The sequence below is a fragment of the Sturnira hondurensis genome, unplaced genomic scaffold (genome assembly GCF_014824575.4).
Source record: "Sturnira hondurensis isolate 20B ecotype Veracruz unplaced genomic scaffold, ASM1482457v3 Scaffold0014854, whole genome shotgun sequence".
In the NCBI taxonomy this organism is placed as follows: Eukaryota; Metazoa; Chordata; class Mammalia; order Chiroptera; family Phyllostomidae; genus Sturnira; species Sturnira hondurensis.
This window is the reverse complement of record NW_028087485.1, coordinates 10,617,554-10,643,388: the sequence shown is the minus strand read 5'-3', so window position 1 is coordinate 10,643,388 and position 25,835 is coordinate 10,617,554. Positions and strand designations below refer to the sequence as shown.

Sequence of the window (25,835 nt, the reverse complement as noted above, 5' to 3'; positions counted from 1 at the left end):
ACAATAAACCAGGAGCGGAAGGTTGTAGGCAAGTTTACTTGATGAAGGAACTAAAATTCTAGCTTTGTTCATTCAAGTCAGTCAAAAATTTTCAAGCACCTACTACGTGCCAGCCAGTAAGAAATAGTTTTCTTCCCATTTTTCAAAGTCGCTAAAAGCGACCATAAGGCAGCGGGTAGGCCCGGAACCTTTTAGGTTCTGGCTCCGCCCTTCGGCGCTTGGCTTTTCCTGCTCCTCCCATTATCACTTCACTTAGAGCCATCCACTGGCCCAAGATGAAAAATGAAGCTAGTATTTGCTGCATCGTCGCCTTCTCTAGACTCGGGTCTCAAGTCCTGTAGCGGAGAAGGGGAGATCTGATAGTGCACCACCGGTCTGTTCCGCCCTCAGTTTTCCGATCTATCCGAACGCTTTCAGATAGGATCCTCAGTGAGACGGCACTCGATTGAATCGGTCTGTCACTACAGTTCAAGGAGGCGGGGTCGTAGCAGCTGTTCCTAAATCAAAGTGAGGCCTTATTGCGCACGCGCAGTAGACAGCCGAAGGAGCCACCGATGGAGCCGTCCGGAGGGGAGCAAGAGCCCGGAGCCGTCAGGTACCTAGCACCGGAGGGGCCGAGAGAGTGAAGAAGGACCTGGGGGAGGGGAGTTTACACGGGACCAGGCCTGGGGGCCGCGCTTAGAAACTAGAGCGCAGGACCATAACAAAGGCGGACTCCTGGGTAACATCGGCCCGGGGACGCCGTCGGCAACGCCCCTTCACCCACAGGCTCCTCGACCTGCCCTGGGAAGACGTGCTGCTCCCACACATCCTGAGCCGCGTCCCGCTGTGCCAGCTGCTCCAGCTGCAGCGCGTCAGCCGGGCCTTTCGGGCCCTAGTGCAGCTGCACCTGGCGGGGCTGCGCCGCTTCGACGTCGCTGAGGTGAGCCAGGGACTGGAGTCCCGCCCCGGTCTGGGTTCTGCCCCCGCCCCGCCCCGCCTCCAGCCCAAACCCAGTCCCTCTGTGTGCCCTCTTGACCCCCTTGGCCCTCCAAGAATGCCCAGGAAGCGATCCACCCAGCGGGAAGTATTCGCGAAGTGCGAATACCGGGTATCAACTCGGAGGGAGCGTGGGTCTCTCCTGGGAGGGCAGGTGGCAAGCCCCCGAGTGCTGGCTGCTGCCAGGAAAGAACTCATTAGGGGCGTATAGGCAGCGCCCAGCGGTTCCCGGCACCCTCTGAAAGTCCAGCTGACTCCCCGCCCGCAGGTGGGTCCGAATATCCCGCGGACCGCATTGGTCTGGCTGCTGCGGGACGCCGAGAGGCTGCAGGAGCTGGCGCTGGCGCCGTGTCACGAATGGCTGTCCGATCAGGATCTGGTACCGGTGCTGGCGCGGAATCCGCAGCTGCGGAGTGTGGCGCTGGCCGGCTGCGGGCAACTGAGCCGCCGCACGCTGGGGGCGCTGGCAGAGGGCTGCCCTCGCCTGCAGCGCCTGTCGCTTGCGCACTGTGACTGGGTAGACGGGTTGGCCCTGCGCGGTCTCGTCGACCGCTGTCCGGCTCTTGAAGAGCTGGACCTCACCGCCTGCCGTCAGCTCAAGGATGAGGCCATCGTGTACCTGGCACAGAGGTGCGGCTCGGGGCTTCGCAGCCTCTCCCTAGCGATCAACGCTAATGTAGGAGACACCGCCATACAGGAGTTGGCTCGGAACTGCCCGGAACTTGAGCACCTCGACCTAACCGGCTGCCTCCGCGTCGGAAGCGACGGCGTCAGGTGCCTGGGCTTGGGATCGGTGGGATGGGAGGGGGGCAATGCTTTAGCCTCTGGGGGAAGGGGTGGGTAGTAGTCAAAAGGCGGAACTGAGGTTTCGGGTCTTCCTTGACCACAGCACCCCCATTCTGAACAGGAAAGGTCCCCAGGATTTCCTAGACCAGAAAGACCAATTTAAAAACTTTTGAACCAATATTTACATATTGGCGGTTTTCACTCTCAAAGTCAAATGTCTGGCTTTTCTTCAGGGGAGCTGAGGAGCCGTAACGCCTTTAAGGGACAGGAAGTATCTGGTTCAGTGGAGGCGTTAAGTGCATGACCCCAATCCAGGCCCTCTCTTGCGTATGGAAGAAAAACTATACCCCAAGATATAGGGATACGTAGGGGCCTTCCTGTCTTCCCTTTCGGTGGGTGTAGCGATTTTGTGCCCTTAGCCTCATGCAACTCCTCCCCCAGGACATTGGCTGAATACTGCCCTGCGCTGCGCTCACTGCGGGTGCGGCACTGCCACCGTGTGGCTGAGCCCAGCCTGAGCCGCTTGCGGAAGCGGGGTGTGGACATCGACGTGGAACCGCGGCTGCATCAGGCCCTGGTGCTACTGCAGGACATGGCAGGCTTTGCACCCTTTGTCAACCTGCAGGTCTGACCCGTCCCCTCCTGGGGCACAGCTGGACTGTGTCAGGGCCTGATTATAAACTGTAGGGAAACTGGACTGTGGGGGCCTCCAGTGAGAGGCCATTGTCCTACCCCACCCTGGAGCTTCAAATAAAGAGCTTTTTACCCCCTCCTGCCTGGTGCTGCCCTGTTGGAGACAGGGAATATGAGGTTGGGAGGGAAGGTCAGACGGACACAGTCCTCCAGCACCCCAGCTCTGAGGCAGAAATGACCAGAATGCACTCATCTTCTTGGGGCCACCTTTACTGTGCTCATAGGCAGCTCCAAGAGGAGGTTAACATGGTAGGGCAAGGAGATGAAAGAAGGGATAGAGAAGGGTTGGGGAGTTAGGACGGCCTTGTAGGGGTGTGTAGGGTTCCTGCATCCCTCTGGGATCTGAGCCTGGAAGGCTCTAGCAGTGTCTGGCGAATGCCTCAGTGGAAGCGATATTTTCTGGCCGGCTTGAGATTGATGTATGTGGACTTCATCTCCTTGGCTTCAGGGTTCCGCACATCTTTGAATCTCTCCCCCTTGGTGCTCACTACCTGGTTGTCGATGTACCGGATCAGCTTCTTGGGGGCCTGTCAGGCAATCAGTGAGTAGCAGAAGCCAGGAGACAGTCCCACCCACTCCACACCCCTAGCAGCCCCAACTGTCTCACCTCCTTGGGAGCCATGGGCCGGTGAATCTTCTGATCCTCTGCACTATCCACCATCATGTACCTGCCAAAAACTGGTCAGATAAAGCTCTTGCCACCCTGGGAAAACCCTTTAAGAGTCCAGTCCAGCCCAGCCCAGCCCAGCCCAGACTCACTTCTGTAGGATGAAGGACTTCAGCTCATCCTTTTGGGGGCCTCTGAGGCTCCTGGGCAGGTCCTGCAGAGGGGAAGCCTGGTCTAAACTCTAGGACACCAGTAAGAGAAGCATATGGCGATAGGCCAGGGGTAGGGGTTTAACACTGATGGGGCATGTAAGCTGGGGCTGCATGGGTTGGGGGGTGGTTATCAGAGGATACCTGGTTGGGGCCATCCCAGACTGGAGGCCCCTCCTCCTTCTCCTCTACCAGCATCTGCACAGCTTCTTCCAAGTCCCCCCGAGCTTTGGCAAGCACCCACTGGGCCTGCTCCACTGAACAGGTAGGGAACACCTCCAGGAGTACATCCACCCCTGGCAGGAGCTCCTCTTCAGCACTGGCTGCCTGCGGGCATACATGTTGACAAAAGTCAGTACTTCCTCCTTTCCTGTCCCCCCAGCTGCCTCACTGGTACCTGCCTCTACCAACCTCATCTTGGGTGTCCCCCACAGCAGGAGAAGACCTCGTCTCTTCTTTGAGCTTTTCTGGCTGCTGCAGGGGCTTTGGGGAGGTGGGCATCTGGCTGTGGACCTCAGAAGTCAGTGGTTGCAGGTTCTCTAATAGAGGCAGAGAGAGCACCAGGTTTGCCCGAGCTTTGGGGATGGGGGTTATGAGTCATCCAAGTGCTCGATCTCCAGACTCACCTTTGTTCCTGGCACCACTCAACTGCCCTGAGAGCTTCTGCATCATGTCCCCTATTGTACCCCTGAAAGGACAAGGAGGGTGGTAAGAGGGCTACTCTGCCCACCCTCCACAATCCACTAGCCCCTGTCCGCTTGGCCCTGAGCAGACCCCACCTTGGGATGTGGGTGAAACCAGGCACATAGGCCTCCATCATCTCAATGAAGGCCTCCATATCGAAGTTCTCCTCTGACGGGCCCGAGGGGCCCAAATCCTCCAGGACCCCAAGCACATAGGAGAAGATGACCTCATCCAAGCCGCTGCAGGAAGGGAACGGGACAAGCCATGGGTAAAACATTGGAAGCCTCCAGCACTCCCACGTCGCCTAAGGCTCCAGCCCTTGGTTTCATGGGATCCGTGAGTCAGACCTCAACCACTGAGGCTAGAGAATATCCCATCCTCCCTTAGGGCTTTGGTTTTCCATCTGTCCAACAACCATGACAGCAACAGGATAAGAAGTAATGCCACACCAGCAAATCATAATCAGCCCTCCCCCACCTCAGAATTAGAGCTGAGCATTCTCATCCAGTCTTCCCATTGGCCACAGCCCAGAGTACTGCCAGGCAGCCCCGCCTCTGGCCCCAGCATGCCCTTTCTGGGAGAGCCGCTTCTACCTGAGGTCAGCCTCTGGGAGGTGTGTCTGGACAAAGGCAAGGAGAGCAGCACCGACAATCCTCTCTGGCTCCATGTTCTCTCTCCTGAAGAGACACAAGAGGTAGGCTTATCAGGCCCTCTCCTGCCTACCCCTACCCACTAGGCCCAGGGGCAGCCAGCTCCTCCCTCCCGCCCTGCTGTGAAAACCATTTGTTGATGCTGCCAATCTCTTCCAGCTCTCCAGCCCTCCCCTGCTCTCCTAATAGAAGCCACAGCCCCCTCCCTGCCCATGTCTCCACCTCCTCTAGCCTGAGGCTGTATCAGGAGAAGGCCTCCAGTGTGGTGGTTCCCCTTGCTACTCTCCTGACCCTTCTCCACCTCCCCACCCCACTCCCCAGCAGTGTGCCCAGATCCTCTGGCAAGAAACCAAGGTCTTGGGGTCACATGCCTCCTGGCTCGGGAATCCTATCACTGAGAATGCCACTTGGCCCCCAAGTCTAACCACAAGGGGCCCATTGTCCAGCCCCTCCCCAAGGAGCAGGCCTCAGGACCAAGAGCGACCCTTCCCCCACACAGAATGGGCCACCCACCTTCTGGCACAAAGGGACTTTTCTGGCTCCAGGGCCTGCATAGAAGGAGCAGTCTTCCACCAATTCTCTTCCTCACCAGTCCTTGCTCTTCTAGCGGCTTGGGACTAACTACAAAGAACCTTCCATCTTCCTTCCAAGGCCAGTGGAGCCATACAAGATCTGGCCTTTGCCTACCTCTCCAACCTCCCTGCTCCCTCCTCCCTCCAGTCCCAGCCCACCAGCCTCCTTGCTGGTCCTCAGCCTTGCCCAGCTTCTTCCTGTCTCCTCCAGATATCCACATGGTCTGTCCCCTCACCTCCTCCAGGGCTCTTCTCAAATATTGTTTCCTCAGAGAGATCCCCCCTCACTTTCTTACCAAAACAAGTGTTCCTCACACTCCCTAATCCGTTACCCTGCTTTATTTTCTATGTAGCATTTACTACAGCTTAATGTTATTTTATGTTCAATTGCCTATTGTCTGTCCTCCACCCTAGAAAGTGAGCTCCAAGAAGGAGGTGGGGAGGACTGTCTTATTCATTGGTATAACCCTAGTACCTACAAAAATGCCTGCATTTAGTAGGTGCTCAGTAAATACTCACTGACTTATGTCATTCCTGCCTACATGTGCTTGACTCCACGTCTGTATTTGGGAGTCAGGACCATGTAGATGGTGAATGGCTGACCCACAGGTCCAAATGTCGGCTCTCCATCCCACTCACAAGAGGCATCTTAAATTCTACCTAGTCCAAACTTACTGCCCTCCAGTCCGACGACATTCCCTCTCCGAATGTGCACCTCCTGTTTCACCAGCTGACAAAACCACTCACTCACTCAGTTGCCAAACCTGAAACTTGGGAATTACCCTTGATTTCACCCTCTCAACCCACCTGCTATACTCAGTCAATTACCAAGTCCTGACCGTTCTATTCCCTTATTCCTTTCCACTCTGTCTACTTCTCCCCAACTCCTGTCTGGCTTCTGCCCAATGTCTCTACCAAAATTTCTCAGGCTGCCCTGGCTGGTGTAGCTCAGTGGATTGAGTGTGGGCCTGTGAACTAAGGGACTGAGGTTCGATTCCCAGTCAGGGCTCATGCCTGGGCTGCAGGCCAGTTCCCAGCGGGGTACACATGAGAGGCAACCACACATTGATGTTTCTCTCCCTCTCTCCTTCCTTTCCCCTCTAAAAATAAATGAATAAAATCTTTAAAATTTTTTTTTCTCAGGCTAAGGTCATGAGTTACTTTTTCAGGTTTTGCTCTAATTAGGTTGAACCATAAGCGCTTGCCATTATCACCCGTTTTCGATTTACAAAATAAAAAGAAAGAAAAAGGCCATTTCTTATGGTGTCATCTAACAGTTGCCCTTTCAAGCAGCATCATTGTTGATTTCTGAGGCATCACACTGCCCTGTTTCTTTTCCACCTCTCTGGTCATTTCTTCCCAGTCCCCTCTCTGCTGCCTTGTAAATGTGGCAGCAAAGCTCAGGCTCAAATCGCCTCCCCCGCTCTCCTCCCTCTGTTCCCTCTCTCTCTGGAAGGCTCATCGGGGCCCACATCTCTATATACCAACTCCGTGGCACCAACTCCCAAAAGTCCAGGCCTCTAGTCCAGCCTCCTCTTCTGCAGCACACCCAAGTCTTTTACTCCTCCCAGGCTGTCCTTGGTAAACACATGTCCACACACCCAGCTGTTCCTGTCACAAGTATGGCAATTATCTTGGATACCACCTTACTCCTCGCCTTCCCACATCCAATCGGTCACCAGGCCCTGACCATTTATCTCTCAGCCCATCTACCTCTCTGCATCTCTACTTCCACTCTGCTTCATTTCTTCTTTAGTGCAACACCTTCCTCACCTCTCCCTACCACCCCCATTTCCATCTTTCCCCCAACAGCTTATTCTCCACAAAAATCACAGTGTGTGATTTTTACCAAGAAAAAAAAAGTTTTTCCTGCTTATAATCTGCCAGTGACTTCCCAAGTTCCTTCAGGTAAGTCCAGATTCCTTTTGTGGCCTTCGATTCAGGGCTTTACCCCTGCCTGACTCTCTCTAGCCTCATCATAATCACCCTCCCTGGACCATCCCGTCCACTCTGGCCTTCTTTCAATCTGTCGACACTCAAGCTCTTTTGTGGCAAGGGCCTCTGCCTAGGCAACCTTCCACCTCCACCCCTTAACCTAATTCCTTCGGGTCTCAGTTTAAAATTCCTGTCCTGGAGGCATGCTGTCCCTGACCCTCTGGAACTCGTTTGGTCCCCTGCACACGACACGCTCATTGCAGACTGCCTTTTCCTCACTTAGCAGCACCTTCCACAGCTATAATTAACTAACCATCTGGGCCATGTTTGATGTTTCGTGAGAGCGGGGCCTACACACCTGGCTCATTCATCACTGTACCCTCATAGTCTCATCTGAAGTAGACACTCAAGAAACAGTTACTGCCTGCTTTGCAGTGAAGAAATTGAAGCTCAGTGGGTTGAATGACTTGCACAAAGTAACCTGGCCTAACTGCAGCAGCCATGATTTAATTCCAGGTCACCTAACTGAGTGTATATTCTAAGGGCTACTCTGGGGGTAGAAGGACATCAAGACTTCTAAGTGGGCTGAGACAGGCCTACCTACCATCTATGATCAGTTTCTTGGTCCCCTGAGTGTAACAGAGTTGCTGTGACAGCTCAGAGGTGTCTGAGAAGCCCTAGTCTAGCAGGGGGATGCTCCAGGCCTTAGCATGGGCCCTGGGGAGGCGCAGCACTGCTCAGCCGAGGCAGACCAGACCCCTCCATGTGGCTCCACCACGAGGTCAGCGCCCTTCAGAGACCCACATCCACCCTGGGTTACCTCATATCATGGCTTCTGTCAGTTGCCTGGAAACCTCTGCTGGGACAAAGGCCCGAGGATGCTGCATGAAAACCCAGTTTCTAAGGAAGAGGCTGTCAGGGATGTGGCTGATGATTCCAGGTTTCTAACCAAGGTCTGAGGACCTGCGGGTTGTTTTGGGGAAACTCCTCACTGTGCCCAAATAAAATGTCTTCCTCCCCTGAGCGTTTGCTCCAGTTTGTCTTCCAAGGGAGCATCCTCCTTCCTCTTGTTGTCGAGGTGTCCAACTCTCCCCAGCCTTCAAGGCCACGTCTTTGTTTAACCCTTCTCCATCCCCCCTAGCCTTCCTAATTTCTTTCCTGCCCCGAGGCCTCTCCTAGTATTTCTCCTCCACAGTCCCTGAGTTGGGGAAGCTGCAGCCTGGGCAGCCAGCTTTCTCTGGGGTAAGAACATAATTTCCAAAAGACTCTTCAAGTTCTGTACATAGCCCACAGAACCCCATTACTTCCTGGCAGCTCCAAATTGAGACTCACTGGTTAATGGCAAAAATGAGATGTGGCTGTGAACAATAGTTAGCATTTACTGACCTCTCACAATGTGCCAGGGATTGTTCTGTGCACTTTACATGTACTGGCATACCTAATTCTCACAATAACCCTAAAATATAGACACCAATATTATCATAGTACCCCATTTCACCCAAAAGGAAATGGGGAACTGATAGATTCATTAACTTGCCCAAGGTCACTGAGTGAGTTAATGGCAGATTGACATCCAGGCGATCTAGCTCCAGAATCCTTGCTGATGACCACTACACTCCACCAGCTCTCATGATGTAAATCCTCCCAGCCCTCTTGCCCACCTCACGCTCTTTGCTCACACCATTCTCCCCACTCATAACATCTTTCTCTCTGCTACTCATTCTGCAGGACTCATATCCTCCCTGCAGCCAACACTGACCACCCCGTCCTCACGGCCCCCAGCCGGCCAGAGAGCATCCTCAGGACCCGGCACAGGCCTGGACTCTCCGGGTGCTGCATACGGACTCTGGACAGACTGAAGCGAGCCTGGGGGAAGGAACACACGCTGTTTTCTTGGGGTGCAGAAGTGTGCAAGGTGGAGGGAGAACAGAAGGCGATGTGGGAGGAGGAGTCCTGGAGGAGAGTGTGGACGCAGTCCTGTGGTGCTGAGGGTCTAGGATGGAGGTCTTCACTGTTTCTCCCAGCCCCTATGAAGCCTGGCTCCTGGAGCCCAAGTTCCAAACGCTGACTCCAGAGGACATCACTGTCCTCTCACCCCGAAGTCAGGTCTTAAAGGCGCCAAGGACACTGCCGGATACAAGGGGTTCCGACATCCAAAGTCAAGCGGAGCACAAACGGATGGAGGGTGCAGCGCAGGAAAGTGGGATCGCAATGTTAGCCGACCCCTGAAGCAGGAGCTCCCCAAACAAGCTAGCGGGATACCCCTAAGGGTCCAGAATAGTGGGCCTGAGGGCACGAGGATGCGGCTGCAGCCCTTGCAAGTGGGACACAGGATCAGGGAGGCCTGAGAGAGCTGGAAGGTGCCTTGCTAAAGGCCAAGGCGAGAATCAGAAATAGGGGTCCCGGGGAGGACCTTGGGGAAACACCAGGAAAGGCCCCCTGGATCAACACCCTCTGCGACCCCCCCTAGCCTGGGCCGGGGGCTGCAGGGGAAATCACCTGCTCCGTCGGGCGCCGCCGGCGACCTGTCCCGCGAGGTGCAGCTCTCATCCCCACCAACGAGATCAAAGGCGGGGCCCAGAGCGGTTGGCTTCCCGAAGCTCCGCCGCAGCCATTTTTGAGAAGGGCAGGTGCCCACAAACGGGCGTGTCTTCTGCTCCCATTGTCATTGTCTCAGGGCTTTGGACCGGCCCCTTCAGCGGCCATTCTCCTTGCCGGTAGGGAGGAGTCTGACGTGGAGGTCCCGCCAGGGGGTGGAGTCGCAGTGTCAGACTGTGTCACCGCATGCTGGAGGTTCCTGGATCCCATCCGCCTTATTTTTTTGACCCAAAGTCTCCACCTTCAGGTCCTATAGCTTTTTCCTACTTCCCTTGTCTCCCCGGTTCTTCCACAGGTCCCTGTCTCCCGTGTTGGATCTGGTGGCCCCTCCGTGTCCAGGGCAGGCTCAATTCCTCTCACCCAGTCTACTGTTGGGTGCTGACTTCACCATATCTCTTCCCCTTGTATTCCCTTAACAGGGATGCCTCCTCCAGATTAGGGCGGGTTAGGGTCTGGGTCTTGGGACCCTGGGGGTGGGGAGTCGGGGTAGGGGTTGGGAAGAAGGTGCTCTGGGTGCGGATTGACCCGAGCCCAGATTCAGGACGGCCTGCAGACCGCTCACCGCCCGGGCCTTCAGCCCCATGTTGGCAGGGCTTCTCATTTAGGACAGGACCTCTGAATCCCAGGCCCCAGCTAGGCCCCAGCTTCCTCTTTCTGTTCTGCTGCCTCAGCTTCCCGGTGCTACCCTGCAGGGAAGCCCACGGCCGTCTGCTCCCACAAACGCCCACAACGGGTCATGAGGGAAAGAGTCCCCTTCAAGGATGAGCTCACCCATCCCCAATCAGCAGCGAGGAGCCCCTTTTCAGGGCTAGTCCCCTTGTAGGGTGCCGAGGACCCAGAGACTGTCCCCGCCCTCAGGAGTCACAGTTCAAAGTAGAAAGACCCGTCCACTCCTCTCCCCTAAGGACTTGAGGCAGTGCCAAAATATGGAGAAAAGGGGGATCACTGCTCCCTCTTCCAGCTTTGTTCCTCACTGCAGCTCCCACCGCCCACCAGGGCCCTAACCTCAAAAAGAGCAAGATGTTGGCTGCCAGAAAAGAGGGGCAGACAAGGGAGGGAGGGCGGAGGGAGCACATTTGGCTTTGCGTCTCCCATAAAGGCACTGCTGCGGCCAGCCTGGCGCTGCCGGGGTTAATGAGGGGTGTGGTAACAGCCTCTTTGATCTCCTGCCAGACAGACCCCGGGAAGGGGGTGATGGGTAGCTCCTGGCTTCTGCCAGCCCTGTAAAGACTGACCATTTCTCTCCTTCCCCAACCCCCATCTTCCCTGTCACGCAACCCGCCTCCCACCAGCGCACAGTCCTGAGGATGACTCTTCTCTCCCTACCTCCCCCATTACAGGAACCTTCAGGTTTCCTCAGTAGAGCTGTCCCTAGTGCTGGCCCAAGACCCCTGCAGCCATCCTTGACACTGTGCCTTTCTCCCTCCCCCACCGTCTGTTTCTTGGATGGCAGTTGGAGAGATGGGACGAGATAGCATCATTGGAAAGAATTTCCTGAGTTTTGGGGGAAGGGTGATGGGAAAGACCTCTGAGGGGGAGCCCCTTGATTTCCAGCTCAGAGTCTGGAGAGCGCCAGCTGCGCAGCAGGGGCCGGGTTCTGCAATCAGAGGGCAAAGGGTGGGCTGAGGAAAGGAACAGCCACAGCCACAGGACACACACAAACTGTACGGTAGGGAACTCGTGTCCTGCTCAGCATTCCACAGCTGGCTGGACCATAAGACCCTCAGCTCTCCTTCTCTGCCTCCCCAGGATGGGAACAGACTCCACCTGTGCTTTGGGTGCTGCTTGCAGCCACACAGGGTGAAAGGAAGTAGAGTGATGCTTTCTCTCTCCCCATTTTCTCAAAATGTATGTTGCAGCTGGTGTTAGGGGGCTTGAGTCCCCTTAGCTGGTGGGAAAGGCTAGAAGCCTGCCCGCTTGAGAAATTAGGCATAAAGAGCAGATTTCCCAAACATCAAAAGCAGAGAAAGGCCCTGGCTGGTGTAGCTCAGTGGATTGAGTGCAAGCCTGCGAACCACACGATCGCAGTTCGATTCCCAGTCAGGGCACATGCCTGGTTTGCAGGCCAGTTCCCAGCAGGGGACCCACGAGAGGCAACCATGCTCACGAGAGGCAACCAAGGCTCCACATTGATATTTCTCTCCTTCTCTCCTTCCCTTCCCCTCTAAAGATGAATAAATAAAATCTTTTTAAAAAAAGAGCAGAGAAAGGACCCAGCTGGTAGGTCTCAAAAACTGGGAAGGACTCAGAGAAGTGAGGAAGGAGAGGCTTGGGGGAGTGGGGTGGGGGCAGGAGGGATGTCCCCACTCTTGCTTGAGGTCAGAAAGGGCTCTCTGGGCAATGTGCCTGGCCCTCCCACACCTTCCTCCTTTCTCAGAAGAGCCAGGATGGAGCGGGGGCGGGAGCTGAAGGGGCGGAGTGGAGGCCCTACTTAAGGAGCTCCCTGAGAGCATCACTGCAGATCCAGTCCCAGGAGCCAGAGAGGAGGTTCATGGGTAAGTGACGCCCCCTTTCTCTCAACTCAAGCAGGGTGAGGGTAGGGTGGCTCCTGAGCCTGCTGGCTTGCCCTGTCCAGGGGCGGGCTGTAGCTCTGCTTTGTGAGTGGGAATGGTACCCAGCCCTCCCTTTAACTCTCTAGAAAGTGAAAGTGTGTTTCAGGAAATCATCCTGTACTACTTTCCTATATTTTGAGTACTTCATATGAAGAGATTTTTCAGGGAGCTGGGGTCCCTAGGCCCTTATCTTGGGGATCCACAATTCGGGGATCCCCTCTGGCTCAGGAAGCTCCTCAGTCTCTAGCAAGATGCCCTTCTCAGTGTACACATCCTCCCAACCTCTTGCTTCTCCAGCTCCACATCTGGTCCCACTAGGAGTGCAGCTGGGTAAGAGATGATGGGCCTGACTCAGCGGTACCCACAGAATTCTTGCCACAGCCCTTAGTTCCCCCTCTCACATCCTACACCAGTTCCTTCCCAAATTTAAAGAACCATTCCCTAGCAATGGGGCCCTGTTCTCAGCTCCAAGCTAGACCCTCCCTGGGATAGGAGGGACCTTGGGATCCCACGTTCCTTATCTGGCGCCTCCTGGGAATGGGTGGAAATTCACAGAAGAGAGCATGGGAGGCCAGCAGCAGGGCTGAGAGAAAGAACTTTGGCCACCTGGCCCTGAGAACTGAATTCCATAGGCTGTGAGCTCTAGCAAATGCCCTAGGGACTCAGTTCCGGTGCCCGGCTGTGCTGTGGCGCCACCGACACTCAGGCCACCGGCACTCAGGCCATCGGGAAGCTACTGGCTCAGGCCCACGGTGTCCCACCCAGGTGCTCCTCTTCAACTTGGGCTGATCTTCTGCTCAGACTTGAATGTTCCCCGCAAACTCCTTACCATGCCATTAAAAAAATGTTTTAAAAACATTTTTTAATCATCACTAGAGGACGTTTATTTTTCATTGCTTTTGAGAGGAGAGAAACGTCGATGCAGGAGAGAAGCATCAATTGGTTGCATGCCATATGTGTCTGGACCAGGGATTGAAAACGACTGCATTCGGGCCAGGGGACAAACACACAACCTACGTATGTGCCCTGTCCAGGAGTCAAACCCACAACCTTCTGGTTATAGGATGACACTCTAACCAACTGGGCCACACTGGCCAGCCATTGAAGTTTTTCATAGTATGGGCTCCAGTTCGCTTTGAAGCCTAATCTTCCAGTGACGCCTGCTTTCTGCTTCTGCTGCCATGCTTTTATTCATACTGGTCCCTCCTCAGTGCTTCTCGGGACACCTCCTTTCCATCACTATCTGTTGGAATCCTGTACATCCTTCAAAGCCTCTGTCAGATGCCTCTTTCAAGAAGTTTCTCTCTACCCCCCAGTGGTGCGTATGGTCTCCTGGAAGCCCCCCACAGGCCCCTCCATCACAGCTTGATTCATGAGCAGCCCCCATCAGCGTCTAGTCCAGTGTTCTGCATATAGTAGCTGTTTAATAAATGTTCCTTAAGTTTTGCTGAGTGTGTCTCATGTATGAAGAAGAGGCAGGTTAGCCTGTAAGTTAAGACTACAGTCACATTTCCCAGATGCATTCTCTGCGTGTAAGAATGGGTTAGTTGTTAATCACTGTAGGCCTCATTTTCCTCAGCTGTAAATGGGAATAATAATTATATCCACATCAAGACTTTGTGAAGATTATGTTGAATTAATAGTTTCTAAACAGGGCTTTAGCACAATACCAGCTTATAGTAAGTGTGTGAGGTTGTTACAATTCTTTTTTTAAAGATTTTATTTATTTATTTTTAGAGAGGGGAAGGGAGGGAGAAAGAGACAGAGAAACATCAATGTGTGGTTACCTCTCACATGGTCCCCACTGGGGACCTGGCCTGAAACCCAGGTGTGTGCCCTGACTGGGAATTGAACCAGCAACCCTTTGGTTTGCAGGCCAGCACTCAATCCACTGAGCTACACCAGCTAGGGTGATAGGTAGTACATTTTATTTTATTTTTTTAAAGATTTTATTTATTTATCTTTAGAGGGGAAGGGAAGGAGGGACAGAAATATCAATGTATGGTTGCCTCTCATGTGTCCCCCTCTGGGAACTGGCCTGCAACCCAGACGTGTGCCCTGACTGGGAATCAAACTGCAATCCTTTGGTTCGCAGGCCCGCACTCAATCCACTGAGCTACACCAGCCAGGGCAGGTAGTACATTTTATTTTTATTTTAATTTTTTAAATATATTTTATTGATTATACCATTACAGTTGTTCTATTCCCCCCCTTCATTCCCCTCCACCCGCACACTCCCTCCCCCACCATTCTCCCCCCCTTAGTTTATAACCACATGTCCGAAGTTCTTTAGATTCTATATTTCCCCCACTATTCTTGCCCTCCCCCCATCTATTTTCTACCTACCCTCTATGCTATTTTCTGTGCCTTCTCCCCCCTTCTCCTCCTCCCACTCCTCTGTTGCTAACCCTCCATGTGTTCTTTATTTCTATGGTTCCACTCCTGATCTAGCTGTCCTCTTGGTTTGCTTTTGTTTCAGGTGTGGTTGTTAATAACTGAGTTTGCTGTCCTTTCACTGTTCATATTTTTCATCTTCTTTTTCTTATATAAGTCCCTTTAGCATTTCATATAATAAGGGCTTGGTGATGATGAACTCCTTGAACTTGACCTTATCTGAGAAGCACTTTATCTGTCCTTCCATTCTAAATGAAAGCTTTGCTGGATAGAGCAATCTTGGCTGTAGGTCTTTGGATTTCATGACTTGGAATACTTCTTTCCAGCCCCTTCTTGTCTGTAAGGTCTCTTTTGAGAAATCCGCTGATAGTCTGATGGGTACTCCTTTGTAGGTGACTGTCCCCTTATCTCTTGCTGCATCTAGGATTCTCTCATTCATTTTGATCTTGGCTAATGTAATTATGATGTGCCTTGGTGTGTTCCTTCTTGGGTCCAACTTCTTTGGGACTCTCTGAGCTTCCTGGATTTCCTGGAAGTCTATTTCCTTTGCCAGACTGGGGAAGTTCTCCTTTATTATTTGTTCAAATAAGTTTCCCACTCGTGGCTGTTTCCTTCCCCTTTCTGGTACCCCTATAATCCGGATGTTTAAAGATGTCCTGGAGGTTCCTAAGCCTCTCCTCATTTTTTTGAATTCTCATTTCTTCATTCCTTTCTGGTTGGATGTTTCGTTCTTCCTTCTGGTCCACCCCCTTTATTTGAGCCCCAGTTTCCTTTCCATTACTATTGGTTTCCTGGACATCTCCCTTCATTTCAATTAGTTTAGCCTTCATATGTTCCTCTAATTTGTGACTATAATCAATCAGTTCTGTGAGCATCCTGATAAACAGTGTCTTGAACTGTGCTTCTGAGAGGCTGGCAATTTCTTGGTTGCTGAGAGTTATCGGCTCTGGGACTTTGAGTTCTTCTTGCACCATCATTTGAGCTGTTCGTGCCTGTTACGTAGCAGGATCAGAGCCCTAGGTGTTCACCAGAGCAGGGAAACTCAGTCCCTGGGCTGTGAGTCTGTATGTGGGGGCGGGGTCAAAGAGGAGCAATGGCGGCCAGTCTGCCGCCTCCCGCAGCGGCCTCCACAGGTGGCCAGTGCCGCAGCAGCCCTCACCCCCTGGGGCCTGCGTGGTCCGTCTCATTGTGCTCGAATGTGCAACTGCGGTCAGTCTGCCCCACACCCTGACTGGGTCTGGGCCACTTGCGCGCCTAGGTCTGGGGATCTGTCCTGCCCAACCCTGCTCCGCTGCTGGCTCGGCCCCTCTTACCGACCCAGTTGAACGGTTAGTTGTTGTCGGACTTCCATATAATTCAATATTCTGTTCTTTGGCTGTGTCTTTGTTCTCCAAACCTTTGTTGTATTCATACTTGGTTGTGGGAGAAGGCACAGTGTTTCCACCTATGCCTCCATCTTGGTGGAAGTCCAGGTAGTACATTTTAAATGTATATCCTTTTGACCTAGAGACTCAATTTACTTATTATTATATTTTTACTTTTAGTTAGAAATTATTTCAAACTTACAGAAAAGTTGCCAGAATAGCACAAAGAACTCTCACTTGTCCTCCTACCAGGTTTACCAACCATCAGCCTTTTGCTTGTTTCTTTCTCTAATCTACAGTCTTTGTTTCAAGTCTCATTATTTGACCCAATAACGTCCTTTATACAATTTTTGCTCTGGTCCAAGATCCCAAACATGATCATGCATTGCAATGTTTTCATGTCTCTTTAGTCTCCTTTGACCCTAAACAGTTTCCCTGCCTGCCTTTTTTTCTCTTATGACATTTTTGAACAATAAACACCAGTGGGGTTGTGCCTCAATTTAGGTGTATCCGATGTTTCCCCACGATTACACATTACTGCTGAACCAAGGTGGTGTTTTCCAGGTTAACGTATCAGAAATCACATGATGTCGATGTGTCTCTGGTAAAGAAAACAATTTCAAGACACTGTTGTTAAAGATGGTAAGAAAGATTTCATTCAAAGAGTATTGCAATGGGGTCAGAGTGTCATTCACCCATTTCCTCTACTATGTTACTAGGTTACTATTTACTTTGTAATTAGTAAATACATTGTTGAAACATACTTTGAAACTATGTAAGTGTCCTGTTTCCCATCAAGCTTTCACCCATTGTTTTCAGTATCCGTGAATGATCCTCATCTGAATCAATTACTATGATGGTTGGGAATGGTGGTTTCGTAATTTAGAGAGGGGAGAAGGGAGGGAGAAAGGGAGGGAGAAAAACACCAGTGTGTGGTTGCCTCTTGAGCGTTCCCCTACCCAGGACCTGGCCTGCAACCCAGACATGTGCCCTGACTGGGAACAGAACAGGTGACCCTTTCGTCACAGGCTGGAAATCAACCCACTGAGCCACACTAGCCAGAGTAGTGATATTCTTTTTTTTTTTAATATTTTATTTATTTATCTTTAGAGGGGAAGGGAAGGAGAGAGAAAGAGAAACATCAATGTATGGTTGCTTCTCGTGCATCCCCTGCTGGGAACTGGCCTGCAACCCAGGCATGTGCCCTGACTGGGAATCGAACCTCAATAGTCTGGTTCGCCCATGCTCAATCCACTGAGCTACACCAGCCAGGGCCATGATATTCTAACTTAGTTATTCCTTCTAGTGAAAGGAAGAGCTTTCCTTTCATATTTATTCATTTAGATAATACTAGTATAGACTTATGTATCCTTATTTTATTCAGGTTATAATCTTTTTTTTATGATTATATGCTTTGATGCTTGAATTGTCCCAGATTTGGCTAGTGGAGGTCCTTCACACTGGCTTCTTTGTTCTTTTGACATTTTTGAGTAGTTCTTTATTTTCTGGCACAAATCGTTGCAGGCTCATCTTCTCCCTTCCCTGCCACAGCTTTAGAAGGAGCCATTTTCCAAGGGCTCCTTTTAGTGGAGAACGGAGTTTGGACCAGAGATCTGGGAGCTGGCTGTGCTGGTTGCTACTAGGGTGGAGGGTGTCATTGTTCAATGATTTATTTCTTTTTTAAAAGATTTTATTTATTTATTTTTAGAGAGACAGGAAGGAAAGGAGAGAAACATCAATGTGTGGTTGCCTCTCCCATGCCCAGTACTGGAGACCTGACCCGCATCCCAGGCACATGCCCCGACTGGGGATCCAGCCAGTGACACTTTGGTCTGCAGCCCGTGCTCAATCCACTGAGCTACACCAGCCAGGGCCAATGATTCAGTTTCTCATTCTGAGACTTTATATTCTACACTACAATTTAACGCTTGTGTTTGTGAACAAAGCTCCGTACTCAAGGGTATTTGTCTTCTTATCACCTCTGTTCCTTCCAAATATGACCATGCCACCATCTTCCTTTGCCTATATTACTTCCGAAGCCTCCTAACTGGTCTCCCTATTTCCACAATGGCCCCTCCACAGTCTCTTTTTCATATAACACACAGAATGATTTTTTTTTAGATTTTATTCATTTATTTTTAGAGGGGAAGGGAAGGAGAGAGGGAGAGAAGCATCAATGTATGGTTGCCTCTCATGAGTCCCCTGCTGGGAACTGGCCTGCAACCCAGGCATGTGCCCTGACTGGGAATCGAACCGCAATCATCTGGTTCGCAGTCCCACGCTCAATCCACTGAGCAACATCAGCCAGGGCACAGAATGACTTTTTTAAAAGTCTGATCATCACTGTTTCTCCTGCTCAGGACCCTCTGCCCCAACCCTCTCCCTCAAAATAAAGTGCAAAATTGTCAACATGGCTTCCAAGTGCCAAAGGATCTATTCTATCTCTAACGTCATTAACTACCACTTTTTCACTCGCTCACAGGAAAGAACGCTCCAGTCAGAGAGTTGTTGCACCTGCGTTTCTCCCCCAGGTATTCAAAGGGCTCATAAGCGTCTTTATTTGTCTCCACTCAGGAGTCACTTCGTTAGAGAAGCCTTCCTTAACTGTCCCAGTGATAGCAGCAACTGTCACTCATCATGGACATCGCATCATACATTCACCCATTGGCTCGCTGCCAGTCTCTGCCTCTACATTGCACCTCTAAAAGGAAGCTCCATGAGGGCAAGGACTTGTTTGGTTTTCTCCTGCAGCCCCAGGGTCTCGAATACTGCCTGGCATATTGTGGGCCCTCAAATGCCTGTTGAGTGAATGAAGGTAACTTTCGCTCCTTGGGCTTTGGCACCCACCACACCCTCTGTCTGACCCCCCCCCCCATCCTTGTTTGCATGGCTAGCTTCTTCATACTCTGTAGATCTCAGCTTAAATGTCACCTCCTCAGAAGGGCCTTCCATAATTATCTTATTCTAACTTCCCTTGCCCCACTTCATTTTTTATTTCAGCCCCTGTTCCCTCTGTACTATTTATAACAACTTCCCTTTATCTATTTGCCTGTTGCCCCGTGCCCATCTCCCCACCAAATGCAAATTCCATAAGGGCAGAGACTGTCTCACCGACTGTTGTATCCCCAGGACCTAGAACAACTTGCTGGCAAGTAATAAGCTCTCAAGAAACTTGGTGGCTGGACTTTCAAAGGCTAGAAGGTGGAAGGAACCCAAATGTCATAGAATATTGGGTGGCTATGAAAGAACAAGGTAGCTCCATGTGCATGGGCATGGAATGATGTCCAAGGTGTACTTAATGTCAAATGCAGGTGGCAAAAGCAGCGAGATTCCTCTCCTGTAATTAACACCACGTGTACAGAAACAAAATAGATTGGACCTCAGTGATTATTTGGGGGTGAGGAATTAGAAAAGATTTTAACTACCTGTAATTCTATGTTTCTGTATTGCAACCTTTAAAAAAAAATCACTTGTATTTGAGCTCGTAATACATGCCAGGTGTTGTGGTCCACTCTTTACATGCAGGATCTCATGGTATCTTCTTGAAAACCTTATGAGATGTTCTAATATCACCTCCATTTGCAATGAGGAAGTTTGTTCAGATACATTAAGTAATTTGCCTAAGGTCACATAACACGCCCATCACACTACACCACTCCCTGTGTTTTTAAAATTATTTTTAAAAAAGGAAAGGAAAATAAGATGAAACTGGGGGTAGCAATTTAGGATCCAGGCTTTGCACAAAAGATGCTAAGCAAATTCGGCCCTGAGCTCCCTAGAAACCAGGACGAAGAGAAAATATGATGAGTTGTGAGATCCTCCGTGCTTCAGAGACAGAAGAGAACCACTGACCGGGGGAAACACCTTTCCCAAATGCTGAGGTTTGAGACACTTTTCTATGAGGCTCAAGAACGCAGCAGTGTTCAATCAGTGGTCTACAGCTTCGGTGACATAGCTGCAGACCCAGGTAGCTGTTAGCCAGTTACAAATGAAAGTTCAGTAAAAGCAATTCACAAGGGGCCAAATCTATACAGCCTGGGGTGGGCTGGCTAGACCCATAGTTAAAATTAGATGTGTGGCTTAACCCTCCAGCAAACTTCCACTGTGTTACAAATTCAACTTATTAAAGTAAGTTAGTAAGAATCAGGAGACAAGAAGTGACATTCATCTTAAATTTCAGTCCTAGTGAACTTTCCAAGTAGGTTGGTTAGTTTTATGCTTCTTTTACAAAGAAATTGACTCATACCCTAGTTACATGACTAGACTATGTCAGCGTCAGCTCCGTATCTTAGACATCCCTTCCCCAGCCACGCCTGCCACCTGTGCTTCAGCGAGAGCTTAGTGGCCTCAGAATCTCTGTGGGTGGTGTGGGTCGCAGGACCAAGGAGATCCTCTCTCATCCCTCCCAACTCCTTGCGCCCCGGTCAGGGAAGTAAGTCTCACATTGAACGGATGAGGAAACGCCCCACCAAACATAAAAACGATCTTCACTCATATACATCTGATTTCACTCATTTATTTACTTTTTATTACAAGCTGGAGATAGGTGGTCCCCCAGCTTGGGGAGTTCGGGAGGTTCCCTGGAGGGAGAAGAGAAAGGGAAAGTGGGGGCTTCTGAGTGGAGGAAGATGGGAAGGAGGAAGGAGAGAGGGTGCAGGGTCTTGGCCCTTCTTCCACCCTATACCGAGGCTTCTCAAGCCAACGTAGAATAAAGGAGCAACAGGATTCTCACCCAGAGATGTCCTTGATCCCTTCTCCCCCCATCCCTCAATAACACGAAAGAAATCAAGGAAGTTCAGGAGGTGGGCAGACGGTCTTGGGGGGGGGGAAGCAAAAGGACAGACGACATGGGCACGGTATGACACGACACGACGCGACGCCCAGGGTCTCCCTCCTCGCTGGGGAGGAGAGCCGCGCGCGCTCAGCCCAGGCCTTTCCTCTTCTTCCGGCCGCCGCGCTCCGCCGCCTCTCCGGCCGGGCTGCGGTCGCTGCCGCTGCTGCTGCTCAAGGGCGGGCGCTGCAGGCGCCTGTGCACGCGGTACTGAGGCTCGCCGACGCGCGGCGTCGCCTGCAGCAGGAACTCGCCGCCGCGGAACGTGATGCGCACGTCGGTGCGCGGGTACGTGCCGTACACGCGCCGCAGCTCCCGGCGCACGAAGTCCGGCAGCTCCAGGCGCGGACCCTGCGCGCGCTCCACGCGGCCCCAGCGCAGCTCTGCCTGCAGGCTACCGCCCTCCGGCCACTGCGCCCAGCTCTCCGCTGCCGCTGTCCCTGCTGCCGCGGGCACCTGAAGCGGCGGCCCGGAGTAGCCGAGCGCCGGGAAGGGCGGGGGCAGAGGCGCCGCGTAGGCCTGCGGGAAGGCCCACCAGGGTGGCGCGGCCCCCAAGCTGGCCCCTGGGCCGTGGAAACAGTGGTATTCCCGCGGGGCCGTCCAGTCGCCAGCTCTCAGGGCTGGGGGCCAGCTGCAGAAGTTGTGGGCCTGCACGGGGGGCGGCAGCAGGGGGCCGGGCAGGTAAGTGTAGGTGAGGGGCTGCAGTGGAGGCCAGACGCCTTCCTCGGGCGCCAGGCAGCTGTGTGAGTACATGGCCAGAAGCTCAGGCTGCAGGCGTTTTTACTCGGTCCCGGTCCTGGTCCTGACCTGTAGTGGAGTTTGTTTGCGTGGATACACTCGGTTCTTATTAACTCCACCCGTCCCTGAGGCCTGCTAATCCAGAGCTCTGGTTCATAGCATGAAGCCGAGCTAGCCTCCTGGCTTTTGAGAACCTTTCCTGTAATCAGCTCCCGTCTGTCCCAGGGTTGAGCCTGAACACTAATCTCCCAGCACACAATAAGGACCCAACACCTTTATAAGGCCTCAGCCCTGAAATTCTCTTCCACTTACTCATCTCCTTAGGGCAGGGGTAGTTGGTCCTCGGCATTTGGGGGGGTCAGAGAGGTCCAGAGCTGGGCTTCTCTCCACCAATTTAGTTGAGCTGCTCACCTCCATGCTCTACCTCAGCCACACCTTCCCGTTTCCAGGCAAAGGAAAACACCTTGAGATGGCCAGGAGCCAGTCAGCGTGTGTCTACATTGGATGAGCCAGCTGGTTGAACCCGCAGTAACCTAGATGCTCAGCCCTGTGCTCAGCGATGTCCTCACCACAACTTACCCAGACCCTCAGTCAGTTATGGTAAGAGTAAAATTGAGCCCCATGTCTGTCTAAAGATGTTAGCCTTATTACCAGTCCATGCTAAGGCTTCTTTGAGGCTATCAGCTTACAGCCCTCCCATTCTAGAATGTTGCATAAGAACTTCTAGTTCTTAATAAACGTGTGCAGTACATGGTGATATTCTCATTCATTTTTAGTTTTTAAGAAGATTTTATTTATTTTTAGAGAGCAGGGAAGGGAGGGAGAGAGAGAAACATTAATGTGCAAGAGATACATCAATCAGTTGCCTCTTGCACGCCCCCAACTGGAGACCTGGAGCACAACCCAGGCATGTGCCCTGACTGAGAATCGAACTGGTGACCTTTCAGTTCGTAGGCCAGCACTCAATTCACTGAGTCACACCAACCAGGGCCCCCTTCAGGGTTTTTTGTTTTGTTTGTTTGTTTTTTCAGATATTGACATACACTGCTGTGTTTGTGTAAGGGATAGATCATAATGACTTGACACATATATGATGAAATGATTACCACAATAAGTTTAGTTAATATCCATCATCTCATTTAGCTACCGGGAAAAATATTTTTTGTGATGAGAATTCTCAGGATCTACTTTCTTTTTTATTTTTTTTAAGATTTTATTTATTTATTTATCTTTAGAGGGGAAGGGAAGGAGAGGAGAGAAATGTCAATGTATGGTTGCCTCTTGGGCATCCCCCACTAGGAACTGGTCTGCAACCCATGCAAGTGCCCTGACTGGGAATTGAACTGAGATCCTTTGGTTCGCAGGCCCACGCTCAATCCATTGAATTACACCAGCCAGGGCCAGGATCTACTTTCTTTTTTTTTTTTTAAGATTTTATTTATCTCTAGAGAGCAAAGGAAGGAGAGAAGGAGAGAAACATCAATGTAAGGTTGCCTCTCATGGGTCCCCCGCTGGGAACTAGCCTACAACCCAGGCATGTGCCCTGACTGGAAATCGAAACTCGATCGCATGGTTCGCAGGCCCGCACTCAATCCACTGAGCTACACCAGCCAGGGCAGGATCTACTTTCTCAACAACTTCCAAATCTACCACACAGCAGTGTTAACTACAGCCACCACGTTGTCCACTACACCCCTAGTACCGATGTACTTGTAACCGGAAGTTTGCACCTTTCTGACCTGTTGACCACCTCCACCTGATCTCCCCTCACCACCACTTCCCGGTTAGATACCTTTCTTGCTTAGTCTAGTTTGAGTGGAGTCTTTTTTCCTTTTCCACATAGGCTGTTTTGTTTATTTCATATAGTTTAACTAGAGAAGATGCTGAAATGGGCATTTTATTATTCCAAAGTGCCATCACCTTAGTCGTTAGAAGATTAAATATTTGGGCTGTTATACTATGGAGTGGAGTTCTCTATTGTTTGCATCAACAACATGCACTGAGTGTTCCCCTCCCCCAGCATTTTCTTATGAAAACTTTTCAAATACAGCAACCTGAGTAGTTTTTGCTCGGTGAATCTCAGGACCCCCAGGATCAGAGGCTCTCGTCCACAAAGCAGGGATACACCATCAAGAGAGAGGTGGGAAGCCAGTCTTGGAGGAAACTGGTTTCCAGTCAGGAAAATTGACAAAATAGGCACAAGGGAAGGAGCATAGAGATGGGAGCAGATTCACCTGGACTTGACCTTCAATAACTGCCTGGCTGGAGAGGGTAGAAAAGAGGCAGATAAACAAGTTTTGGGCCTGGTTGCCTAGGTTGGGAGTCAAGACAGTCCTGGAGATTTAAAAAGCAGAAACCCTAGTCAGCAACTGGAAGTTGAGGACTGGTGAGTTCAGCTGGGACGTTTGGGGAGCTGTCCAGCAGCAGTTTTATTTTCAGGCTAGAGATGGGCGGTGGGTAGTCTTGAAGGAAGAGGGAGTATGCGAAGTTATACCAGAACAGCTGTCATGGCCTGCATCACACTGTTGTGGCTGCTAATTTATTGGGTTCTGCTTAATGCCTTTTGGGGCAGGAATCTTGTTTGTGAAGTCCACTTTACTGCCTATAGCCAATGGCCCCGACAAGCCTGAATGAACAGATGAAAAGAGTATCGAAAACTTGGAGGACCCTCCCTCTACCTTTTGCAAGCCCTGGAGAAAGTGAAGGGGACTGAGGAGAAGTTGTTAGGTAGGAGGAGAACATGGTGGAACCTAGATCAGAGAGGTCAGGAGCCAAGGAAGGAGAGTGTTCGTGTATCTACCTGCCCCTGGGTCCAGGGACTCTGAAACCACTCAAGAAGGCAGACAGGCAATATGACCTTCAGCCACACCCCACGTCACCTCCCAGTTAGCTCTGTGCTAAGCAACCAGGAAGGGAAGACCTAATCACAAGGTCCCGCCCTGGTGACAACACAAAAGGACACTTGGTTATATTGTCTGTAAAACCAGAAGGCTAAGGAGCCTCGAAGTGTAACCATGGGGCATTAAGTGCAACATAGGCCAAGGTCTTTCCTATTGTTTCACATGTAGTTCTGGCCCTTTGGCAGCTCTCTCCATTCCCTCGTTCCCTGACTAGACACCCAGGGAGGGCTAATTAAAGACTCAAGGTTTGCTCTAAAATACGGGCACATGCTGGCTGGAGAGAGGAGGACAGGAGCACTCGCTTAGTCAATTTACAAAGGCCCTACCGTGCCAGGCTCTGTGTTGAATGCTGGGTTTCTTGCCCTCTACTCTCACAGCCAGGAATACATAGATGGGGGTAAGAGTAGGGACGGGGAGAAATGGTTGCCTTCCTTCTAGTCATGAGGGCTCTCTGGAGCAGGAGGGGTTGCTGAAATGGTGTGGAGTCTAAGAGTGATGGGGTGTGTGTGTGTGTGTGTGTGCACGCACGTGCGCGTGTGCGTGTGGCTTAGGAGAGACATAGGAGGTAAGAAGAGTCTGAAGGAGCAGGAATGGGGAGAAGGGAAAGGAGACAGACTGGTGGGAGATGCATGCTGAGGGCAAGATTCAGGAGATCCCTGGGGACTCCCCAAGAACTGATTGAACATCCTCTAGCCCCCCAACACTAGGGCTCTTGTGGGTGGCCCTTTACCAGGTTGTCCGGACGGAGGGAAAGAATGATATTCCTGTTGACAACAAGCAACAAAGGCATAAGGACCAAAAGTGTGCAAGACCCTTATGCCCCTGTTTCTCATTTAGTGCCCCCCACCCTCCTAAGGCGTAACATAGAAGCTCACAAAAGGAGCGTACCTTAACAAAGAGGTGGTGGAGCTAGGGGACGGAGTCCCAGGCCTGCCAGAGGCCGTGCTCTTTGCCCTGTCTCCCAGGGTTAGGAAGCAGCAGTCTGGAGTGTGTGCTGTTTGATGACCTGGAAATGTAACCAGAGTACAAACCTGTTGGGAGAAGACATGGGACATCCTCACCACATTGCACTGAGCAAAACAAAATTTTGAGGGCTTGCAAGGGTAAGAAGGGAAAAGACTTCTATTCTGGAAATCGGGAGAGCTGGATTCCAGCTTGTCTGGACCTGTTGCTTATAGTGTGAATGTTATTGAATCTCTGAGCTTCAGTTCCATCTGAAAAATGTGTATAATAGTACCTACCTCCAAAGAATGATGCGAGGACTCAACAGAGAACATGCATAAAGTTCTTGATGCAACAGAGAACACAAAGTTCTTGATGCAGTACATAGTGAGGGCTCATTAC

The 25,835-nt window shown here is 51.5% G+C and overlaps 3 protein-coding genes and 1 long non-coding RNA gene across 7 annotated transcripts; 2 read left to right on the top strand and 2 right to left on the bottom strand.

Moving 5' to 3' along the window:
* Positions 1-413: 413 nt before the first annotated feature.
* Positions 414-2,538, top strand: FBXL15 (F-box and leucine rich repeat protein 15). Its single transcript, XM_037064048.1, has 4 exons — positions 414-595; positions 769-922; positions 1,247-1,752; positions 2,206-2,538. Exons 1-4 carry the CDS (start codon positions 555-557, stop codon positions 2,393-2,395), a joined length of 891 nt encoding a protein of 296 aa, XP_036919943.1. The 5' UTR covers positions 414-554; the 3' UTR covers positions 2,396-2,538.
* A 108-nt stretch (positions 2,539-2,646) lies between these two features.
* CUEDC2 (CUE domain containing 2) lies at positions 2,647-9,731 on the bottom strand. 4 transcript variants are annotated; one of them, XM_037064046.1, is made up of 10 exons: positions 9,614-9,731; positions 6,664-6,790; positions 4,551-4,634; positions 4,053-4,196; positions 3,900-3,961; positions 3,685-3,812; positions 3,418-3,600; positions 3,217-3,305; positions 3,065-3,125; positions 2,647-2,984 (listed from the first exon to the last, which is right to left on the bottom strand). In XM_037064046.1, exons 3-10 carry the CDS (start codon positions 4,622-4,624, stop codon positions 2,838-2,840), a joined length of 888 nt encoding a protein of 295 aa, XP_036919941.1. In that variant the 5' UTR covers positions 4,625-4,634; positions 6,664-6,790; positions 9,614-9,731; the 3' UTR covers positions 2,647-2,837. The 4 variants fall into 4 exon arrangements, with proteins under 4 accessions (XP_036919941.1, XP_036919940.1, XP_036919938.1 ...); XM_037064045.1 differs by lacking the exon at positions 6,664-6,790 and having other exon boundaries at positions 9,614-9,730; XM_037064043.1 differs by lacking the exons at positions 6,664-6,790; positions 9,614-9,731 and adding an exon at positions 5,121-5,274.
* Positions 9,732-12,012: 2,281 nt separating this feature from the next.
* Positions 12,013-17,765, top strand: LOC118999540 (uncharacterized). The gene is made up of 3 exons (XR_005069126.1): positions 12,013-12,207; positions 16,587-16,664; positions 17,731-17,765. It is a non-coding gene; the product is annotated as an uncharacterized LOC118999540 (long non-coding RNA).
* Positions 17,766-20,518: 2,753 nt separating this feature from the next.
* CUNH10orf95 (chromosome unknown C10orf95 homolog) lies at positions 20,519-22,130 on the bottom strand. The gene is made up of 2 exons (XM_037064042.1): positions 21,904-22,130; positions 20,519-21,660 (listed from the first exon to the last, which is right to left on the bottom strand). Exon 2 carries the CDS (start codon positions 21,604-21,606, stop codon positions 20,944-20,946), a length of 663 nt encoding a protein of 220 aa, XP_036919937.1. The 5' UTR covers positions 21,607-21,660; positions 21,904-22,130; the 3' UTR covers positions 20,519-20,943.
* Positions 22,131-25,835: the final 3,705 nt, after the last annotated feature.